Source organism: Panthera onca, chromosome B4 (assembly GCF_046562875.1).
Source record: "Panthera onca isolate mPanOnc1 chromosome B4, mPanOnc1 haplotype 2, whole genome shotgun sequence".
Lineage (NCBI taxonomy): Eukaryota > Metazoa > Chordata > Mammalia > Carnivora > Felidae > Panthera > Panthera onca.
Genome location: NC_138345.1, coordinates 103,811,496 through 103,829,437, shown reverse-complemented (window position 1 = coordinate 103,829,437; position 17,942 = coordinate 103,811,496). Strand labels below are relative to the sequence as shown.

The 17,942-nt window shown below is 36.6% G+C and overlaps 1 protein-coding gene across 1 annotated transcript in view; it reads right to left on the bottom strand.

Moving 5' to 3' along the window:
- Positions 1-2,175: 2,175 nt before the first annotated feature.
- The window catches only part of ACSS3 (acyl-CoA synthetase short chain family member 3), a 155,281-nt gene continuing 139,514 nt past the window's right edge, over positions 2,176-17,942 (bottom strand). The window contains exons 14-16 of the mRNA XM_078449651.2: positions 4,005-4,104; positions 3,739-3,914; positions 2,176-2,343 (exon numbers count right to left, since the gene is read on the bottom strand). Of these exons, the coding sequence (XP_078305777.1) occupies positions 2,275-2,343; positions 3,739-3,914; positions 4,005-4,104 (345 nt within the window). The 3' untranslated portion in view covers positions 2,176-2,274. The remainder of the gene's footprint in view (positions 2,344-3,738; positions 3,915-4,004; positions 4,105-17,942) is intronic.

The following is a 17,942-nucleotide window of genomic DNA, read 5'->3' as shown; positions in this document are numbered from 1 at the left end:
GGGCTCCTTAGATATAAAGCAGATCTTTTATATATTTAATGTATTGTCTGGAGCAAAATAACTGGAAAACACTTTTCCATAGATTTGAAAGAAAATCTTATTTAAATTTTTCCAATGTCTTACAGTAAAATATTCTATGAAAATACCAAGAAAAGGTCATGAGGACTTTATTTCAGAAAATACAATGATTGTATTTTTGGTAACATTATATCGTTATTTTTAAAGATACATTTAATCCAGAATATTCTAGGTACTATCTACTGAAAGTGCTTTATGGTAAGAGAAAATTCCTTTTTTTTTCCTACCAAATTTTAGGCAGTCCAACAACTCAAGTGTATCTTTCTTGCCCCACTTTTAGTCACATGAAAGTAACAGTACTTCCTCTGACTCTTCGGAGGAGATAAATTTCCTCAACCAGATGCAGGAACAGTACTTCCTCCCCAGTCTCATGCACCGAGTTATTGGAAAATAACTTGAGCCTGCTTGCTAATGTGTCCCTTCAGAATTGATTGCTAGGAAAAATGTGCAAGAGGTCCACAGATACACCCTTCACACAGTTCTCGGATCTGCCTTTGTTTATCCCTCACAAATGAACAACGGTACACATTCAGCTAAAGAATTTGCCATTTCAAATTGACAGGATGTTACACGAAAAAATAATTCTTATATTCTTAACAAGAATATATTACTTAAGATTACAGTTGTGATAATGAGTAAAATGTACCCAACAGAAGGGACACTTTAAGGAACTTCACAGCTTCCAATTATAAGTTGAATGTCTATCTAGTTGGTTTAATGCAGGCTACCGAAACTAAGAGAACAATTAGCTGAAAAAATTTTCAGGTGTAACAATCAAGAAGCCAATTTAAGCAAAGAGGACTTTGAGAAGCCATTGATTTATAGCTTATGGTCCAAAAAAAAAAAAAAGAAAAACCTATCATTTTCATAATGTCTTTATATATAAGTTGTAAGCATTTTTTATGAAATAAACAAGTAAATAAGCTCTCTGTTATCTCTCACATATATTTCATATATCCAGACTATCATGTTAGGACAGCTGCCCTTAAAAAATAATTTTCCTGATGGACTGAAAGATTGGGAAATACTTTAAGCACCATCAAAGACTCAATGGGCATGGTATATATATATTTTTTAGTTTAAATGTATTCTTCGATAACTGATAGCATGTAGAATCCTAAGTAAATCATATATTTAATTATCTACTCTGGCTAATTGGTACATTACCATAAACTTATTAACAAAGATTCATTTTCAGGAATTTTTCTTAAATTCTCAATAGTTTTAGATAAGTTTAAATGGAAACATGTGTTTGAATGTCACAATGTGTTTTTAGTGAGTTATTATTAAAAAATTAGAGATTTCACATAAAAATCTAGATTTGGGATTACTAAAAACTCCAGGTCTTCAGCATAATATAAAAACTTTTACATTTCTTCCTTAAGAGTTTTCCTTGTCAGTTTACTGCATTTTTGTGTCATTTCCTTGTTTTTATAGGAAGCTGGAATCATTAAGTGTACGGTCAACTAAGAACCTGAGACAGGAGGAACTCCAAAGCCCTCTCACCTCCCTGACAAACAGACTGGATTAAATGACCTCTAGGATCTGTCAGGCATGTGATTTCCCTTGACAAGGTCAAAATGACCCGAGGGCAGAGCTGTATCCTGGTATCTAAGCTTCCCTCAGGAAATGTAGGTCTAGATGGATGCTCGTATTTCAAAGTCATCGGTCTAGGTGATTCCCTAAAACCTCCCATTTTATCTATTTTTTTTTTAATAACCATGCATGGGGACATCTCAAGAATGTTAGAAAATATTCAGAATTTCTATAAGAAAAATTATCATTATTTTCTGACTTCAACTTGAGTTTTAGGTTTTGGGTCAAAGCTACAGATTCCTCATTTCAGGAAGTACTCTATGTTAATATGCCACTTTCAATTAAAATATTTGAGGGAGTAAGCTTTTTAAAATCATACATTAGCTATATTTTTCCTAAATTAAAGTGATAGACAATCTACAATGAACCATGTTCCAGGCAACCGAAAAAGATGCTAATTGGGTCTAATTAAACAGAAGGCACAGGTCTTCTTCTAGTCTTCAAGTACTATTTTTTTTTTTTTTTAGACCAAGCTTTATAATTCACATTTCGGGTTGCAAGTAATTTCTACTTAAATATTTATTTATGGGAAAGAATTCAAAAAATTTGACTCCAGTTAGAAAATTGACTCAAATTGACGCAAAATAGGAAAAAAGAAAGTCATGATGCCTGCTTCAGCACTTCTTCTATGTGCCCAAAAATGCTGGGGTCTTCAATTGTAGGTGTTATCTGGAAAGAAAAAACAAGAGATGAATGTTCGTCCCTGAACCCCTTCCATCTCTCTATAATTAAACAATTACATGCAATGTTGTATTCCCCATTATCTTATAATATGCATATAAAAATGTTGAAAACAAGGGAACTCTGATTTTAATATTTTAAAATATAATTTGTAGTCTTCCAGAATAATAAACTGTTCATTTAGCAAAACTATTGGTCCTAAATGATGGGGTTTGGGGGTGTTGGTGAGGGTTTGGAGCCAATGGCCAGGAAAGAATTCTCGAAGAAGTCTTGGTGTCAAAAAGGTGATTTTATTAAAGCATGGGGACAGGACCCACGGGCACAAAGAGCTGCACTGGGGTTGTGAGGAGTGACTGTTTATTATATACTGTTGGGGGAGGCAAAGTCAAGAGGAAGTTTCTTAAAGGGATTTCCACATGCTAAAGAGGATTTACAGATTATTGGAAGCCTACCTATTGTCAAGCTAAGGTTGTTTTTCCCTCTAGCAAAGCATTATCATTAAGATAGGGACTTCACAGAAATTAGGTTATTGATAAAATGGTCTTTTTCTTGTAATATTACTAAGATATTTGTAAACTGATGGAGACTCTATCAGTTTAGCCATTTGTTTTATGTCCTTTCCTTTGTTCTTGGGCAGCCAGGAGTGCCTGAGGAATGTGTCACATAGCCCACATGGGGGGTGGGGGAGTTGGGGCAAGTCAACTTGCCTTATGCTCCTTCATCACTAAGTGGTACTTTCTCTAGAATCCCTCTAATGAGCCTTTCTTTGTGCCTCTTTTGAATTTTTTTTTTTTTTTTTTTTACATTTTCTCATACAACTATTTACTGTTGCATCACCTTCTAGTAGATATTGGTGATTAAGTACATACACTTGAATTAGCCTAACATTTTCCAAAATAATTTTCACTCAAAATAGAAATAATTAGAATATATATCAATTAGAGCTATAGAGTATATATGAATGAGAACTATATAACCAGCATATATATTATATATATGATACATACACATATATATATCATATATATCTGCACATATACAGCATGTATATAACCAGCATGCATAACCAGTCTCAATTGTTTGCTTTCTCATTCAGTAATAGCCATTAATGACTACAATGAAGGAAGATGTGTCTTTAATTCATTAAGACTGCATTTCCACTAGTTGTTTGCATTTAACTGACATACTGATAGTAAAAGTATTTTCACACACTGGTTCCTATAATCTCAAAGCATATGGTTTTAATTAATATGTGTTTCCACAACCCTCATTCCTAGAGAGTGGTTATGCATTTTCCCCCTTAACATTAAAAAAAAAAAAAAAAAAAAAAAAAAACGTAAAAAACATTTCAGAACCTGGCGTTGAACATTTTGGATAATTTACCTTATACGGCTTGCCGTTGACCAGGGCAGACAGAGCTGACCGGGGAATTTTTCCAGATCTTGTTTTGGGTAACTGTTTCACAAACACTGCATTTCGAAAAGCAGCCACAGGGCCAATGCTCTGTCTAACATGGTTCACAATTTCTTCCAAAACTTGTTCCTCTGTTGTATTAATATCTAGGGAGAAAGTTCAGGTAGATAAGCACTGAATTAACTAGGGTTAATCATTCAGGGCCCAAACACTCTGGGAGAACAAAGATCTCTCACCTTTTCTCAACACGCAGAGTGCTAAGGGGACATGACCTTTCAAAGGATCTTCCTTACCAACAACAGCACAGTCAGCTACCATGCCATGGGAGAGGACCGACTGTAATAAGGAAAGCATTCATTTAGAAAACCTATGTGTGTATATATATATATATATATATACACACACATAAGTATATGTATAAGAATATGTATAAGTATATGTATAAGAATATATAAAGAGAATATATATTCTCTCTCTATATATTTATATATATTCTCTGTATAAGTATATGTATAAGAATATATAAAGAGAATTAAAAAAATTAAAAAAAAAGAATATATAAAGAGAGATACGGACATACGTATTTCAATTGGAAAAAAAAAGTACACGTCAGAGAACTCAAACCTTATAGCTGCCTGCGTGAAAGTTACTACTAATTCACAGTTCGTATCATTATAGCCAGGGTGAATGAATGATTAGGACCCCCACGGCAGTCACTCACAAAAGGCTAACAGTGATTAAGACAAATTGCTAAGCTTACCTGGAAAGTAGGAGAATTGTTTCTTCACCTCACTTGTTTATTAATGAAGTCAGGGCAGGTATGCAGTGAGAACACACTGCAGTGTGCATCCGAAATAAAAGGGCCTCATGGTGATTTAGCGTTAGTGCTGGCTACCATAAACGCACTTTCCAGAGAAATCCAAGGCAGCCCCATGACTAAACGGATTTTATTTCTGTATCTGTTACTAAGCAATGAACAGAGCATCTCTTTTCTTGAATGACCACCCATCCAGAGAGGATTTTCCAACTTCAAAGAAAAGGCTGGAGATAGCATGAAGCCCTGACTTCAGATAATCACCCCTGTCAGGGAGCCTTTTTCATACTGCTTACTCTAAGCTCTAAATATCTTAAAGAACAAAGCAGCTATCAATCTAGAATCACAAAAAACCACAGAGTAACCACATGAAATACAGAAGCTTAGGGTTAAAAAAACACTTCTGCTGTGATGGTACTTTTAAAATTGATTGTTCAAAATGTCCTCTTCTGAGAGAGTAATAGGTATTTCAGTGACTGCAAATCTCTAATAGCTAGAGAAAACAGTGGGCAATATACCAACAGCCCATTTGACACTTCTTATTCTTTATTCTTTCAACAAATATTTACCAAATCCTTCTATGTTCCAACTACTGCACCAGGCTCAATGCTGAGCAAAAATAGGTGCTTACAGTCTAATAGATGAGAACAATCTTAATAAACAATCACTAATATTTGTTATTGTGAATGTCTAAATATAAAAGTGGTAAGGGCTCTGGGGAAATAACGGGGTTTTTATATGAAAGCTATAGCAAAAGCCTCCAAAATAACTTAGGTTTTTATGTGAAATACAGAGCAAAAGCAGAAGGACAGGGGTCTCAGAGAAGCCTTCAGGAAATGACAATGAGCTCAGGTGTCAAGGATGAGTAGACACTGATTAGGCAAGGAGAAAGGGTGGGGCAAATCCCTGAGGAGAGACTTCACACAAAGCATTTGAACCTGAAAGAAACTAATGTGGCAGGAGAGCAGCGAGGCTGAGAGAGGCGCAAGAGGAAAGGAAGCTGTACAGGTAGAAAGGGACTGTGCTAAAGACTTCCAATTTAGTAGAGTTGGAAAAGCGATGAAGCAATTTCAAGAGTTGAGGAGGAGATACAAGATCTTTGTGGATTTTTTTTAACAGACTTTATTTTTTGGAGTAGTTTTAGATTCATAGCAAAATTGAATGGAAAGCACAGAGTTGTCATTTCTCTCCCGCCCCCATATATGCGCAGCCTCCCTCACTCTCAAGATCCCTCACTAGAGTGGTGTATTTGTTAGAATTGACGTGGGGCGCCTGGGTGGCGCAGTCGGTTAAGCGTCCGACTTCAGCCAGGTCACGATCTCGCGGTCCGTGAGTTCGAGCCCCGCGTCGGGCTCTGGGCTGATGGCTCGGAGCCTGGAGCCTGTTTCAGATTCTGTGTCTCCCTCTCTCTCTGCCCCTCCCCCGTTCATGCTCTGTCTCTCTCTGTCGCAAAAATAAATAAAAAACGTTGAAAAAAAAAAAATTAAAAAAGAATTGACGAACCGACATCAACACGTCATTTCATTCTCGCCCTCGTCGACAGTTTACATTAGTGTTCACTCTTCGTGTTGTACATTCTATGGATCTTATGAAATGTGTGCACCATTATATTGCATTTTACAGAATAGTTTCACTGCCCTAAAATATCTCCTGTGTTCTGCTGATTCATCCTTACTTCCTGCTAGCCCTTGGCAAACACTGATCTTTTCAGTGTCTCCAAAGTCCTTTTCCAGAACGCTGGAATCATATAGTATGTAGTCTTTTCAGATTGGCTTCTTTCGCTTCAGATTGTATTTTGAAACACAAACTTACTTTGGGTTCACTGTGGAGAACAAATAGACGATTGTTAAGGGTGAGTATTACAATTTATTCAAATCACCCATGAGGCTACAAGTAGACTAAGGCTATGACAATGGGTAATGGGATTCTAGAGTTTCTTTAAAGGTAAAATGAACATATTTTTATGATAAATTGGATATGGAGCAAGAAGAAGGTAGGGAAGTTATGGATGATTCTATGTTCTTTGGCTTGAACAGATGTTTGGATAGTGGTGCCATTTTCTAAGCCAGAAAATACTAGTGAAGGCTAAGCTTGGAAGGAATGATCATGTATTAAGTCTTGGAGATGTTCCACTGAGGCATCTTTGAGATATCTAAGTCAAAGCAGTTGAGTCTGATGGGAGTCTTAATCTGGAGATGCACATTTAAATGTTATTAATGCATAAATGGTAACAAAAGCTACAGATAAAGATTAGATTATTTAGGGAGATTGGGGCACCTGGATGGCTCAGTTGGTTCAGTATCTAACTTCAGCTCAGGTCATGATCTCACGGTTTGTGGGTTCGAGCCCCACATCAGGCTCTGTGCTGACGGCTCAGAGCCTGGAGCCTTCTTTGGCTTCTGTGTCTCCCTCTCTCACTGCCTTTCGCCTGCTCATGTTCTGTCTCTCTCTGTCTCTCAAAAATAAATGTTAAAAAAATAAAAAATAAATTAGGGAGAAAGCAATAAGAAGATGAAGGCCTTAAGGAACTCTGACATTTAATGGCTACATGAAAAAGGAGAAGCTGACAAACGAGACGAAAAAGGCACAACCAGAGAGACAGGAAAAACACAGTAGAATTGGGACATGATGCTTTCCAGTCCCGAAGTTTCCAGGAAAATCTTTTTTTTCTTTTAATTACACCAAGTTGAAAGTGAGTCCTGGAAGACTCAGTGAACGACTAGAATGTTGGGTGCAAAGCCGGTGCACTACCTCCCACTGCCCCTGATTAAGCACAGAAATCAACATTTCTCCCATATCCTGTTGTTACCATCCACTTTGAAGGACTGAGTTATAAGAGTTGCCAGCCACATAGTTTTTGACTCTTCTAGTGCTGACGGTAGGATGTGTTCAATAAATTATTTTCTGTGGTACATATTTTATTCACTTCATTGCTGAGATAGAGCTGCGTACTGCATCTTCCATTAGTTGGGTCTGACTAAAAAGCTCCTGCAAAACACGTACTATACAGACCACACAACACCATCTTCTCCCAGTGCTTCAGTTGGAACTCTCAAAATGCTTCCAACGGCTTCCCATTTGTTAAGATCTTATTTATGTGTTAGGTGCAGATGCTAGAGACAAATTTCATTGCCAGAGATCTGTACTGGGAGTTAGTATACTCAGTCTGTGGAGACAATATTTTGTCGATGGCAGATAGGATGTTGATTTGGTGGGCCCGATCCTGTACTTCTGGCTTAGGATTCCCTTCATGGGTGGAGAAAAACTTTTTTCTGGCTAACCAGAGTTTTGATTGTCAAAGAAGAAATTGTTAAAGTGTTCATTGGTGCCATAAGCCTCTCTACCTTAGTTTTTTAAATGCCAATGTATCTGCTCAAATTACTATTAAAAAAAATCTGATCATCCAGGTATTTTGTCACCTAACCAGTGTAATTTTAACTAAATCAAACATCAAAACTTCTAGTTTGCCATTCATTCACCGTATTGTTTTAATTTCACCACGTTTCTACCCTCAGTATTAGTATGTTTAGAAGTGGATGGAGGGGGGTTCCTGGGTGACTCAGTTGGTTAAGCATCCAACTTCAGCTCAGGTCATGATCTCACGGCTCGTGAGTTCGAGCCCCATGTCAGGCTCTGTGCTGACAACTCCGAGCCTGGAGCCTGCTTCTCTCTGCCCCTCCCCTGGTCACTTTCTCTCTCTCTCTCTCTCTCTCAAAAATAAATAAACATTTAAAAAAAATTTTTTAAAGATGTGGATGGGGAGGGGCGCCTGGGTGGCGCAGTCGGTTGAGCGTCCGACTTCAGCCAGGTCACGATCTCGCGGTCCGTGAGTTCGAGCCCCGCGTCGGGCTCTGGGCTGATGGCTCGGAGCCTGGAGCCTGTTTCCGATTCTGTGTCTCCCTCTCTCTCTGCCCCTCCCCCGTTCATGCTCTGTCTCTCTCTGTCCCAAAAATAAATAAAAAACGTTGAAGATGTGGATGGGGAAATCTGACTGGTTTTCCATATGGGAAGAGTATTTTAAAATCAGAATATATAACACAGTTTTCTACAGTATCAGAGTTTCACATTTTTTCCTAGTTTGTAGACAAGCTCTTAAAAATCTGTGAAAAACATAATCATTTACCAGAATTTTATGTCATCTATAAACAAGGTTCATTATTATACTGGATAAAATATTATATTAATACATCAGTATCGAAAAGATGCCATAAAGGAAGGGGGGGGGGATGGCTTTCTATGTTGGCTCCATAAATAATATTTACATGCCAAATAATGATTTCAACAACTGAATCATTAAAAAGGAAAGCATCAAATTATGTCTTGGCAACATTTAAGGGACAGAAACCAAACAAATGTCTTGGGGGGCTAAAAATATCCAGAGCCATTTTCATATATTTTCTCCACATAAAATCCATAAGCCTCTGTGATTAACTGGCATTTAAGAACTGAAAAACTAACACAACTTAAAAGGTAATTGTCTCAACCAAAAGTGTGCAATGGTTCCAATTTACGACTTTTCGTCTTTAGGATGGTCTGAAAGCAATATGAGTTCAGTAGAAACTATGCTTCAAATTTTGAATTGTGGTCTTTTCCTAGGCTAGGATATGTGGTACAATCCTTTCTTGAGACACTGGGCAGTGGGGGAAGCCTCAGTGCCCAGACAGCCAAGTGATCATAGGGTAAACAACTGATACACTTACAACCACTCTCTACCCATACCACCATTCTCTTTTTCATTTTCAGTACCATAGCCAATAAATTACACGAGCTATTCAACACTTTGCTATAAAGTATATTTTACATAAGATGATTTTGCCCAACTGTAGGCTGATGTGAGTGTTCTGAGCATGTTTAAGGTAAGGTAGGCTAAGTTATGATGTTTGGCAGGTTAAGTGTATTAAATGCATTTTCAACTTATGATCTTTTCAATTTACAATAAGTTTATCAAGACATAATGTCTTCTCAAATTGAGGAATATCTGTATAATGTTAGGATAACAGTCCTTGTAAATGTTTGTCATTTGTTGTTTCTGGGGTACTGTCATTTCTGGGTAAATTTTAATGGATTTGGAAGGTTTTGTGGCTTTAGTGAGCTGAATTATACAGATCTCTTAATTATGTTTTTAAGTAGTTTAATCTTAGAAGTATTAGTTTAAATCAAGCACTTTCATAAAATGCAAGGAGCCAGTTTTGGTGGGAGATTGTGTCTGCAGTAGGGAAAAGAAGAATGCTTTTTCATTCCCTCTGATGTTGGAGTCAGATTCTACATTATTATCAGTAATCATATTCATACTCAGGAAAATGTTCAGTAATTTTACAACTATTTAAATCCAGTAATCATTTAATGCTGAGTAGAACAGAAATTACATGGCATCTTTGTTGAATATACACTTTATGGAAACATATTCAATCCTGAAGAAATCACTCCTAAAAATAGCAAACAAAATAGTCAGCTTGGAAAACAAACAGTGAAACTATGGTTAGAATAAACTTCCAAAGGGCAAATTGCAATGAACACTGCCCTAGGCTTTAAGTGCAGTATTTTAATGCCAGATTTCCAAGTTCCCAACAATACCAGTGGGATTATTTTAAGCTACAAGTGAATGAATGAAATCAGAGAGCCTAATTTGTTCCCTGTAGGTGTCTATGCATGATAGCCTGCCCACAGTGGCGAAAGAGCACCAAGCAAGAAGGACCGCATTGGCTCCTGGTAATTTTGGCTCATAAGACCTGAACTAGCAGACTTCAGACCCAATTTTCTTAAGAACACCTTGAACTTCCACCAAAATATTCCAAGTGTCTAGCTAGATGCCAGACTTTCAAAGATCAATTTTTCAAATAGATACAATTGTTCTTTAATAGTTACAGAAGACCCTAACAGGTGTTGAGATCTGCAAGGATAAGATCCTCTTAAATTTATAAAAGCTATTCTAGAACTCTTGTTTTCTTATGATGAGAACAGAAAAGAACATAGTTTCCTAAAATGTTTTTGATGTAGTAACTTTAATAGAATTTGTTTGATTAGTCTTATGTAATGCACTTGTCATATTTTACTTTAAGAAACTGGGAAGGCACAGATTTTCACTATATACAAAAGCAATATTCAGTCTATTTTTAATTATTACAGATGACACTCCCATGCATTAAGACCCTCAAATCCTATTTCAAAAACTCAAAACAGAATTCAGCATTCAGAATTGACAATTGAGAATCCTAATGGGAATCCTGGAAAGCATCTACATGTAAAGTAAGGTTTGGACACTTTAATAAAAGTTGGTTATGTCATCAATAAAAACATTTCACATACATATTAATTATCAATATGTTAAGCAATTTTTATAGGATGTGGGAAAAAGCCAGTAAAAAATGTTAGTTCCCAACTCTTTAAAGGATGTCGTCATAAAGAAACAAACCTGATATGAATTGAGTTATTAACTTCCTTATTAGACGTAAGTATACAATAGAGTTAATCATTTAATTTATACAAAGGGAGACATTCACTTCAAGAAGGCTTGAAGGCTGGCAGGTGTCCTATTATGTGCTGTAATTACTCCAAGATCTAGTGACAAAATTCTTGTTGGGAAGCATGGATTCCAGCATGCTTTTTTTTTTTTTTTCCAATTTTGTCATTTTAACTATCTTCTGCCTGCCTCATTCTCTGATTACATACAGTGAGGATGTCAGTAGAAACATATATTTAAATAGATTGATACTTCCTCTTTTATTCTAAAAATAAAAGACAGAACCAAGAACTTTGATAATAAAAGCTGTGCATATGTAATCTCCAAATTTTGATTAGCTGAGTCTGCCAGAAATACAGGTGAATATTGGAGGAAATCTCCTACAGGCAAGAAATTAAAAGTTCATGCAACCAGAACAAACTTTTGCCAACACACCAAAATACATGAAGCATAAATTTCAATTTCAGGTTATCACAAAATTCAGAGTAGGTTAAAAACAAGATAATATTATAATAGAGCACAAGCCACATATCCCAAAATATTATATAGAATTCTTTCTTTTTACTCAAGTGATATCAAACTGTCACACACACACACACACACACACACACACACACACACACAAGCCAACATGACAAGAAGTGCTCATATGTTTTGTTTTAGCTGAAAGTAAGTGTGACTTTTAAAGAAGGTGACCAGTGGGGTGCCTGGGTGGCTCAGTCAGTTAAGCGGCCGACTTTGGCTCAGGTCATGATCTCACGGTTCTTGAGTTTGAGCCCTGTCTCGGGCTCTGTGCTGATAGCTCAGAGCCTGGAGCCTACTTCAGATTCTGTGTCTCTCTCTGACCCTGCCCTGCTCCTACTCTGTCTCTTTCTCTAAAAAATAATAAATAAATGTTAAAAAAATTAAATAAGGTGACCATCTTTTAATTATAGGAAAGAGAAGTAAACTTTGATTCTGCATGCTCTGATCCCACTGGATTACTACTCATACTACTTTAAACATTTTCTTTCATTTAAACTGTAGTTTGCTCTATTCCATTTCAAAATGATTCTGGGTTTGGTTCTGATAAAGATGGAATAAATACACTCCACCTTATCACTTTCACTAATTGCAATGAAAAACTCTGGGCTGAAAAAACCAGATCAGATGACACTATTAGAATTATAAACTTGAGACACAACCTGATGGTGAATCCCCTCTTTTTTGTTTGTTTCTTTGTAGGATTTGGTTTTTTTGTCATTATGGTTTGTTTGTTTGCCTCCTGCATATTCCGGCCTGGATGCTGGAGTAGCACAAAAGATGGAACTGCCAATAAGTGCAGACAGAAAAAGCCCCCCAAAACATCTGCCTTTACAGAGGTCTAGGGAAAGGAGCAGAGGATCTGGGAAACAATCCTTTTCATGCTACCTCTCTCCTCTAGGTGAACACCAACAAGGAAGCACTGTCCCTCTTCCTTCCTGCCGAGCTGTAGCAACCTTGTTGACTTTCCACAGCCTACTCCAAGTGAAGGCCAGAAAAGAGCTGTGTCCTTTCCTTCCTCCACTACTGGTGTGCATCCCGTGGGATGGCGCCTTGGGAGACCCCCCCCCCAAAAAAAAAGCACCCAATCTAAGGGAGTCTAGAAAGATTCAATGTCATTTGTCTCCTGCCCCCTCCTCCCACAATAGCAGCCAGGCAGTCCCTGTTAACTTGCCCTGCTCTACACAGAGTGCTGTCAATGAGACAGAGTCCCATCCTCCACCCAGGCACGCTGTGTAAGTAGAACATGCAGTATTGAACCCTGGTAAGAACATAGGGAGGGTAAAGCCCTGACTTTTTACCCAGAAGAGCAGCAATGAGGAGCCTTGGAAATCAGAAAGTACAAAGTAAATTATGGAGAGGAAGGAGTTGGAGAAAGGCATACTTTCAATCTGTGTATTTAAAGTAGTCCTGAGCCAACCCCAGATTGGTGCAGGCATGAATCCAACCAGAATCAGCACAGTGAGGATTTTGAGCACTTAACTCAAGTTTCAGATTGGCCTCTGGGAGAGACACAAGTGAGATGGATCAAATAGTACTTCGGAGTCTTTGAAAATTAAATTGACATTAGAACCACAGCCCATAGAAAGTGGGCATGATCTGATTTTAACTAAAATAAATAATCACAAGAACACAAATCCAGATGATTTAAACAGGATCCAAAATCTCATAATGTCATATTCAAAATATCTAGGATAAAATCTAAAGTTACTGGACATAAAAGAAATTGGGAAAACCTAAACATCTCAAGAAAAAAGACCATCAGTCAATAGATGCCAACTCCAAGATGACCCAAATATTAGATTTATCAGACAAAGATTTTAATGCAGCTATTATAATGGCAGCAGGGGGATAAAACTTTCCTGGATTCCTCATTGTTCCTATAAAAAGCCCTAGCCTGTTGAGAATCTTCAAATACCATGAGAATTTGATCTATAGCTATTTGTCGAGTTAATTGCTCTGATCTGACAGGATAATAAGACTTTTTCTAATTGACCTGGGAGGGCAAAATTATTAAAGTCTAGACTAGCTCCCTAGGTTAAACTTACAAAGTGCTAGGGAGACTGGCTCACTAGCTTCCTAGGTATTGACGTGTCAAAAAAGATGAGGCCTCAGATCTTGGAAACATTTCTAGGTTGTAAGAGTTGAGATTCACAGGGCTGTCCGGCTCCTGGAGAGATTTTATTTACATATCAAAGAGTGGAGTCTGGATGCAGGCCCTTCAGTTTAGGAGACCTTCTGAGGAGGAGTGAAGAAGCTGTTCCATTCCCCTTTAGAAGCAGAGAAAAATTATCTCCCTTTTCTGTCATCTAGAAGTGTCTGGTGCTTATGTAGGACTAGGGCTAAGACCTCAGGTAAGAGGAAATGACACACTTACTACCAAGAAATCTGTCTTTGACCCATAACACCCCATTTGCACATTCAGGATAAAATTGACAAAGATGAATATTAAAAACCCAGAAATAGCCATGGCCCAAGAAGTATGGGCAAACCTTCCTGGAATGAATGGAAACAGAAGTTCTCAGTAAAGAAACAAAAGCTATCAAAAAAAAAAAAAAAGAAAGAAATGACTTAAAAGAAGGGAAAAAAGGCAAATGAGGGGAATGAAGAAAAGGCAAAAAGAAAAACCAATAAACTGATAGGCATAAATATAAACATATGAATAATTAGTTTAAATGTAAGTGGTCCAAAAACACCACAGTTAAAAGATAGAGATTTTCAGATTGGATAAAAACAAAAGGAAAATCCAACTATATGCTATCTACAAGTCCATAGAAAGCATAGTGATCCGGATGATGGATTTATATGGATCCATAATGATCCATAATGATCCAAATGAAAGGATGGCAAAAGATAGAAGATTGAAACACAAAAGATGGAGTGGCTATGTGATTACCACAGATGACCAACTTCAGAACAAAGAGAATTACTATAGATGTTTGTAAAAAATCAATATATAAAAACATTGCAACCAAATAAGGTTTATCTAGTAATGCAAGACTGAACATTTGAAAATTAATTAATGTAACTCACATATTAAAAGGCTTAAAAAGAAAAGCCACATGACCATATCAATAGAAGCAGAAAAGGCACTTGGCAAAATTTGGCATTCACTCAAGATTTTTGAAAAATCTCATCAAATTACAGGGGCACCTGGATGGCCCAGTCAGTTAAGCGTCCAACTTCGGCTCAGGCCATGATCTCACAGTTCATGAGTTTGAGCCCTGCATTGGGCTCTGTGCTGACAGCTCTGGAGCCTGCTTCTGATTCTGTATCTCCCTCTCTCTGACCCTCCCCTGCTCACACTCTGTCTCTATCTCTCAAAAATAAATAAACATTAAAAAAAAATTTTAACTGATCAAATTAGGAATAGAATGAACATCTTAATTTGATAAAGTTTATCTCCAGAAACACTGACAGGAAACATTTTTTTTAATGTTTATTTTATTTATTTTGAGGGGGGTGGAGAGAGAGAGAGAGAGAGACACGAATGGGAAAGGAGCAGAGATATATGGAGAGAGAGAGAGAATTCCAAGCAGGCTTCATGCTGTCAGTGCAGAGCCCCATGCAGGGCTCAACCTCACAAACCATGAGATCATGACCTGAGCCAAAATCAAGAGGACATTTAATAGTCTGAGCCACACAGCACTCCAGGAAACATTCATAATGGTAAAGTATTGAATTTTTTTACCCTAAGATAAAAACAAGGCAAGGGTCTCTACTCTCACAACTCTTAGTCAATATCATACTGGAAGTTTTAGCCAGCTCAAGAAGGCAAGAAAAAAATGAATAAAAGGCATTCAGACTAAAAAGACAGCAATAAAACTATCCCTACTCACAGACATGATGGATTATCTATATAGGAAATCTCAAGAAATCTATAAAAAATACCAGCTCAAAGAAGTCAATAGTATTTCTATCCACTAGCAGTGAAAATTTAGAAACCAAAATTTTAAAAAAGATTCTATTTGCAATACCTTAAACATTAAATACTTAGGTATAAAGCTAACAAAATATGCTCAGAATCTGTATACTAAAAAGTATAAAATATTGACGAAACCTATCAAAAGAGACCTAAAGGCATGGAGACATGTATGAAATTCATGGATTGGAAGATTCAGTATAGGTCAGATATCAATTTTTCTCAAAAGAATCTATAGATTAAGACCCAATCAAAAGCTTGTTCTAAAATATATATGGAAAAGTAGGGGAACTGGAACATCCAAAACAACTTTGAAAAAGAAGAACAAATGTGGACACCATTCAACTTGAAGGCATTCCATAAAAAGCTACAGTGTCAAGACAGAATATTATTGGTAAAGAGATAAACACAAAGAAAAATGAAAGAGAAGACATGCTCTAAGAATAGATCCATTCAAACACTGTCAGCTGATTTGGACGAAGGTGTAAAGGAAATTTAAAGGAGAAAGGGAGTCTTTGCAAGAACTGATACTTGGAACTACTGACATCCATATTAAAAAAAAGTAATAATCCTCAACTACATCCTGCACCATTCACACACAGACATGAAAACTCAAAATGTAAATGTAAACTGATAGAAAATGTGAAATACTAAACTAAGTGTAAAACATGAAACTATAAAATTCTTAGGTCAAAACAAATGAGAAATATTTATGACCTTAGGTTAGGAAAGAAATCTAAGATACAACACCAACATCATGATCTGTCAAAGAAAAAAGTTAGTGAACTTGACTTCATCAATATAAAAAATACTTCCGCTCTGTTAAGAACACTGTTAAGGGAATAAAAAGACTAGCCACAGACTGGAAGACAGTATTTGCATATCATGTATCAGATAAAGGACTCTCAAAACTGAAAAATAAGGAAACAACATAATTAAAAAAAAAAAGGAGGGGGGGCAGATGATGTCAACAAGTATTTTACCAAGAAGATATGTGGATGAGAAACAAGCATATCAAAAGATGCCCAATGTCAGTAAGTCATTAGAGAAAAGCAAATTAAAAGCACAATGAGATACCATTTCACATCTGCTAGAATGGTTTAAATAAAGAATAATGACAACTCCAAGTGTTGATGAAGAAGAAATAGAAACCCTCAAACACTGCTGGTGTGAACGTAAAAGTGCGCAGACACTATAGAAAAACAGTTTGACAGTTTCTTACAAGATTAAACATACACTTACCATATAAACCAGCAAACCACTATAGGTATTTATCCTAGAAAAATGAAAATGAATTTTGCCCAAAAACCTATACATGAATGTATACAACAGAATTATTCAAAATTTTTCCTAACTAGAAATAATCCAAATATCCTTTAGTGAGTGAATAGATGCAGAAACTGGTTAGTACATGCACACACGGAATACCGCACAGCAATATAAAAGGACAAGTTAGTGATATACACAAAACGTGGATGGATCTCAAATGTATTTCCCTAAATGAAATAACCCAGTCTCAAAATGTTACATACAGTATTATTCCATTTATATGGCATTCTAGAGAAGCAAAAACATAGAAACGAAAAGTCAGTAGTTACCAAGGGTTAGGAATGGGAAGGGTTAGAATACAAAGATAATTTTATGACAGACGTCTTTGGCAGTGTTGACATTTTTCTGTATCCTGTCTGTGGTGATGGTTCCAAGAATCAAACAAGTATAGAAATTCATGGTATTATACAACAATAAAGTGGATTTTACTCTACGTAAATGTAAAAATCAAAAACCAAAAACATTAAAAAAAAATCTTCTGGGGACTCTGTGGCACTGTGTTTACGTTGGAAGAAAATTCTCAGGATTTAAGATTAGAATAAAATGTCTAAATCTCATACCACTTAAAGGCTCTATACAACCTGGTTATCAAGCAAGAGAAAAACAAGAAGATAGAGGCTATCAAGAAGCAAAAATATATAGGCTCTCCTTCTAGTGGGGCGTCTGGGTGGCTCAGTCAGTGAAGTGACCGACTTCAGCTCAGGTCATGATCTCATGGTTCATGACTTTGAGTCCCGCATTGGGCTGTGTCCTGACAGCTCAGAGCCTGGAGCCTGCTTCAGATTCTGTATCTCCCTTTCTCTCTGCCCCTCCCCTGTTCATGCTCTGTTTCTCTCTCTCTCCCTCTCTCTCTCTCTCTCTCTCTCTCTCTCTCTGTCTTTCTTAAAAATAAACATTAAAAAAATTAAATATATATATTTATAGGCTATAGCCTATATATATATATAGGAATTTTACGGATATATATGTATACATATGTGTGTATATATATATATATATATATATATATGTATGTATGTGTGTATATATATACACATATGTATACGTATATATATAGGCTTTTCTATAAATAACACATATATATCCTTAAAATTCCTCACTACCACCCAGGCAGAGATCAGGGAGTT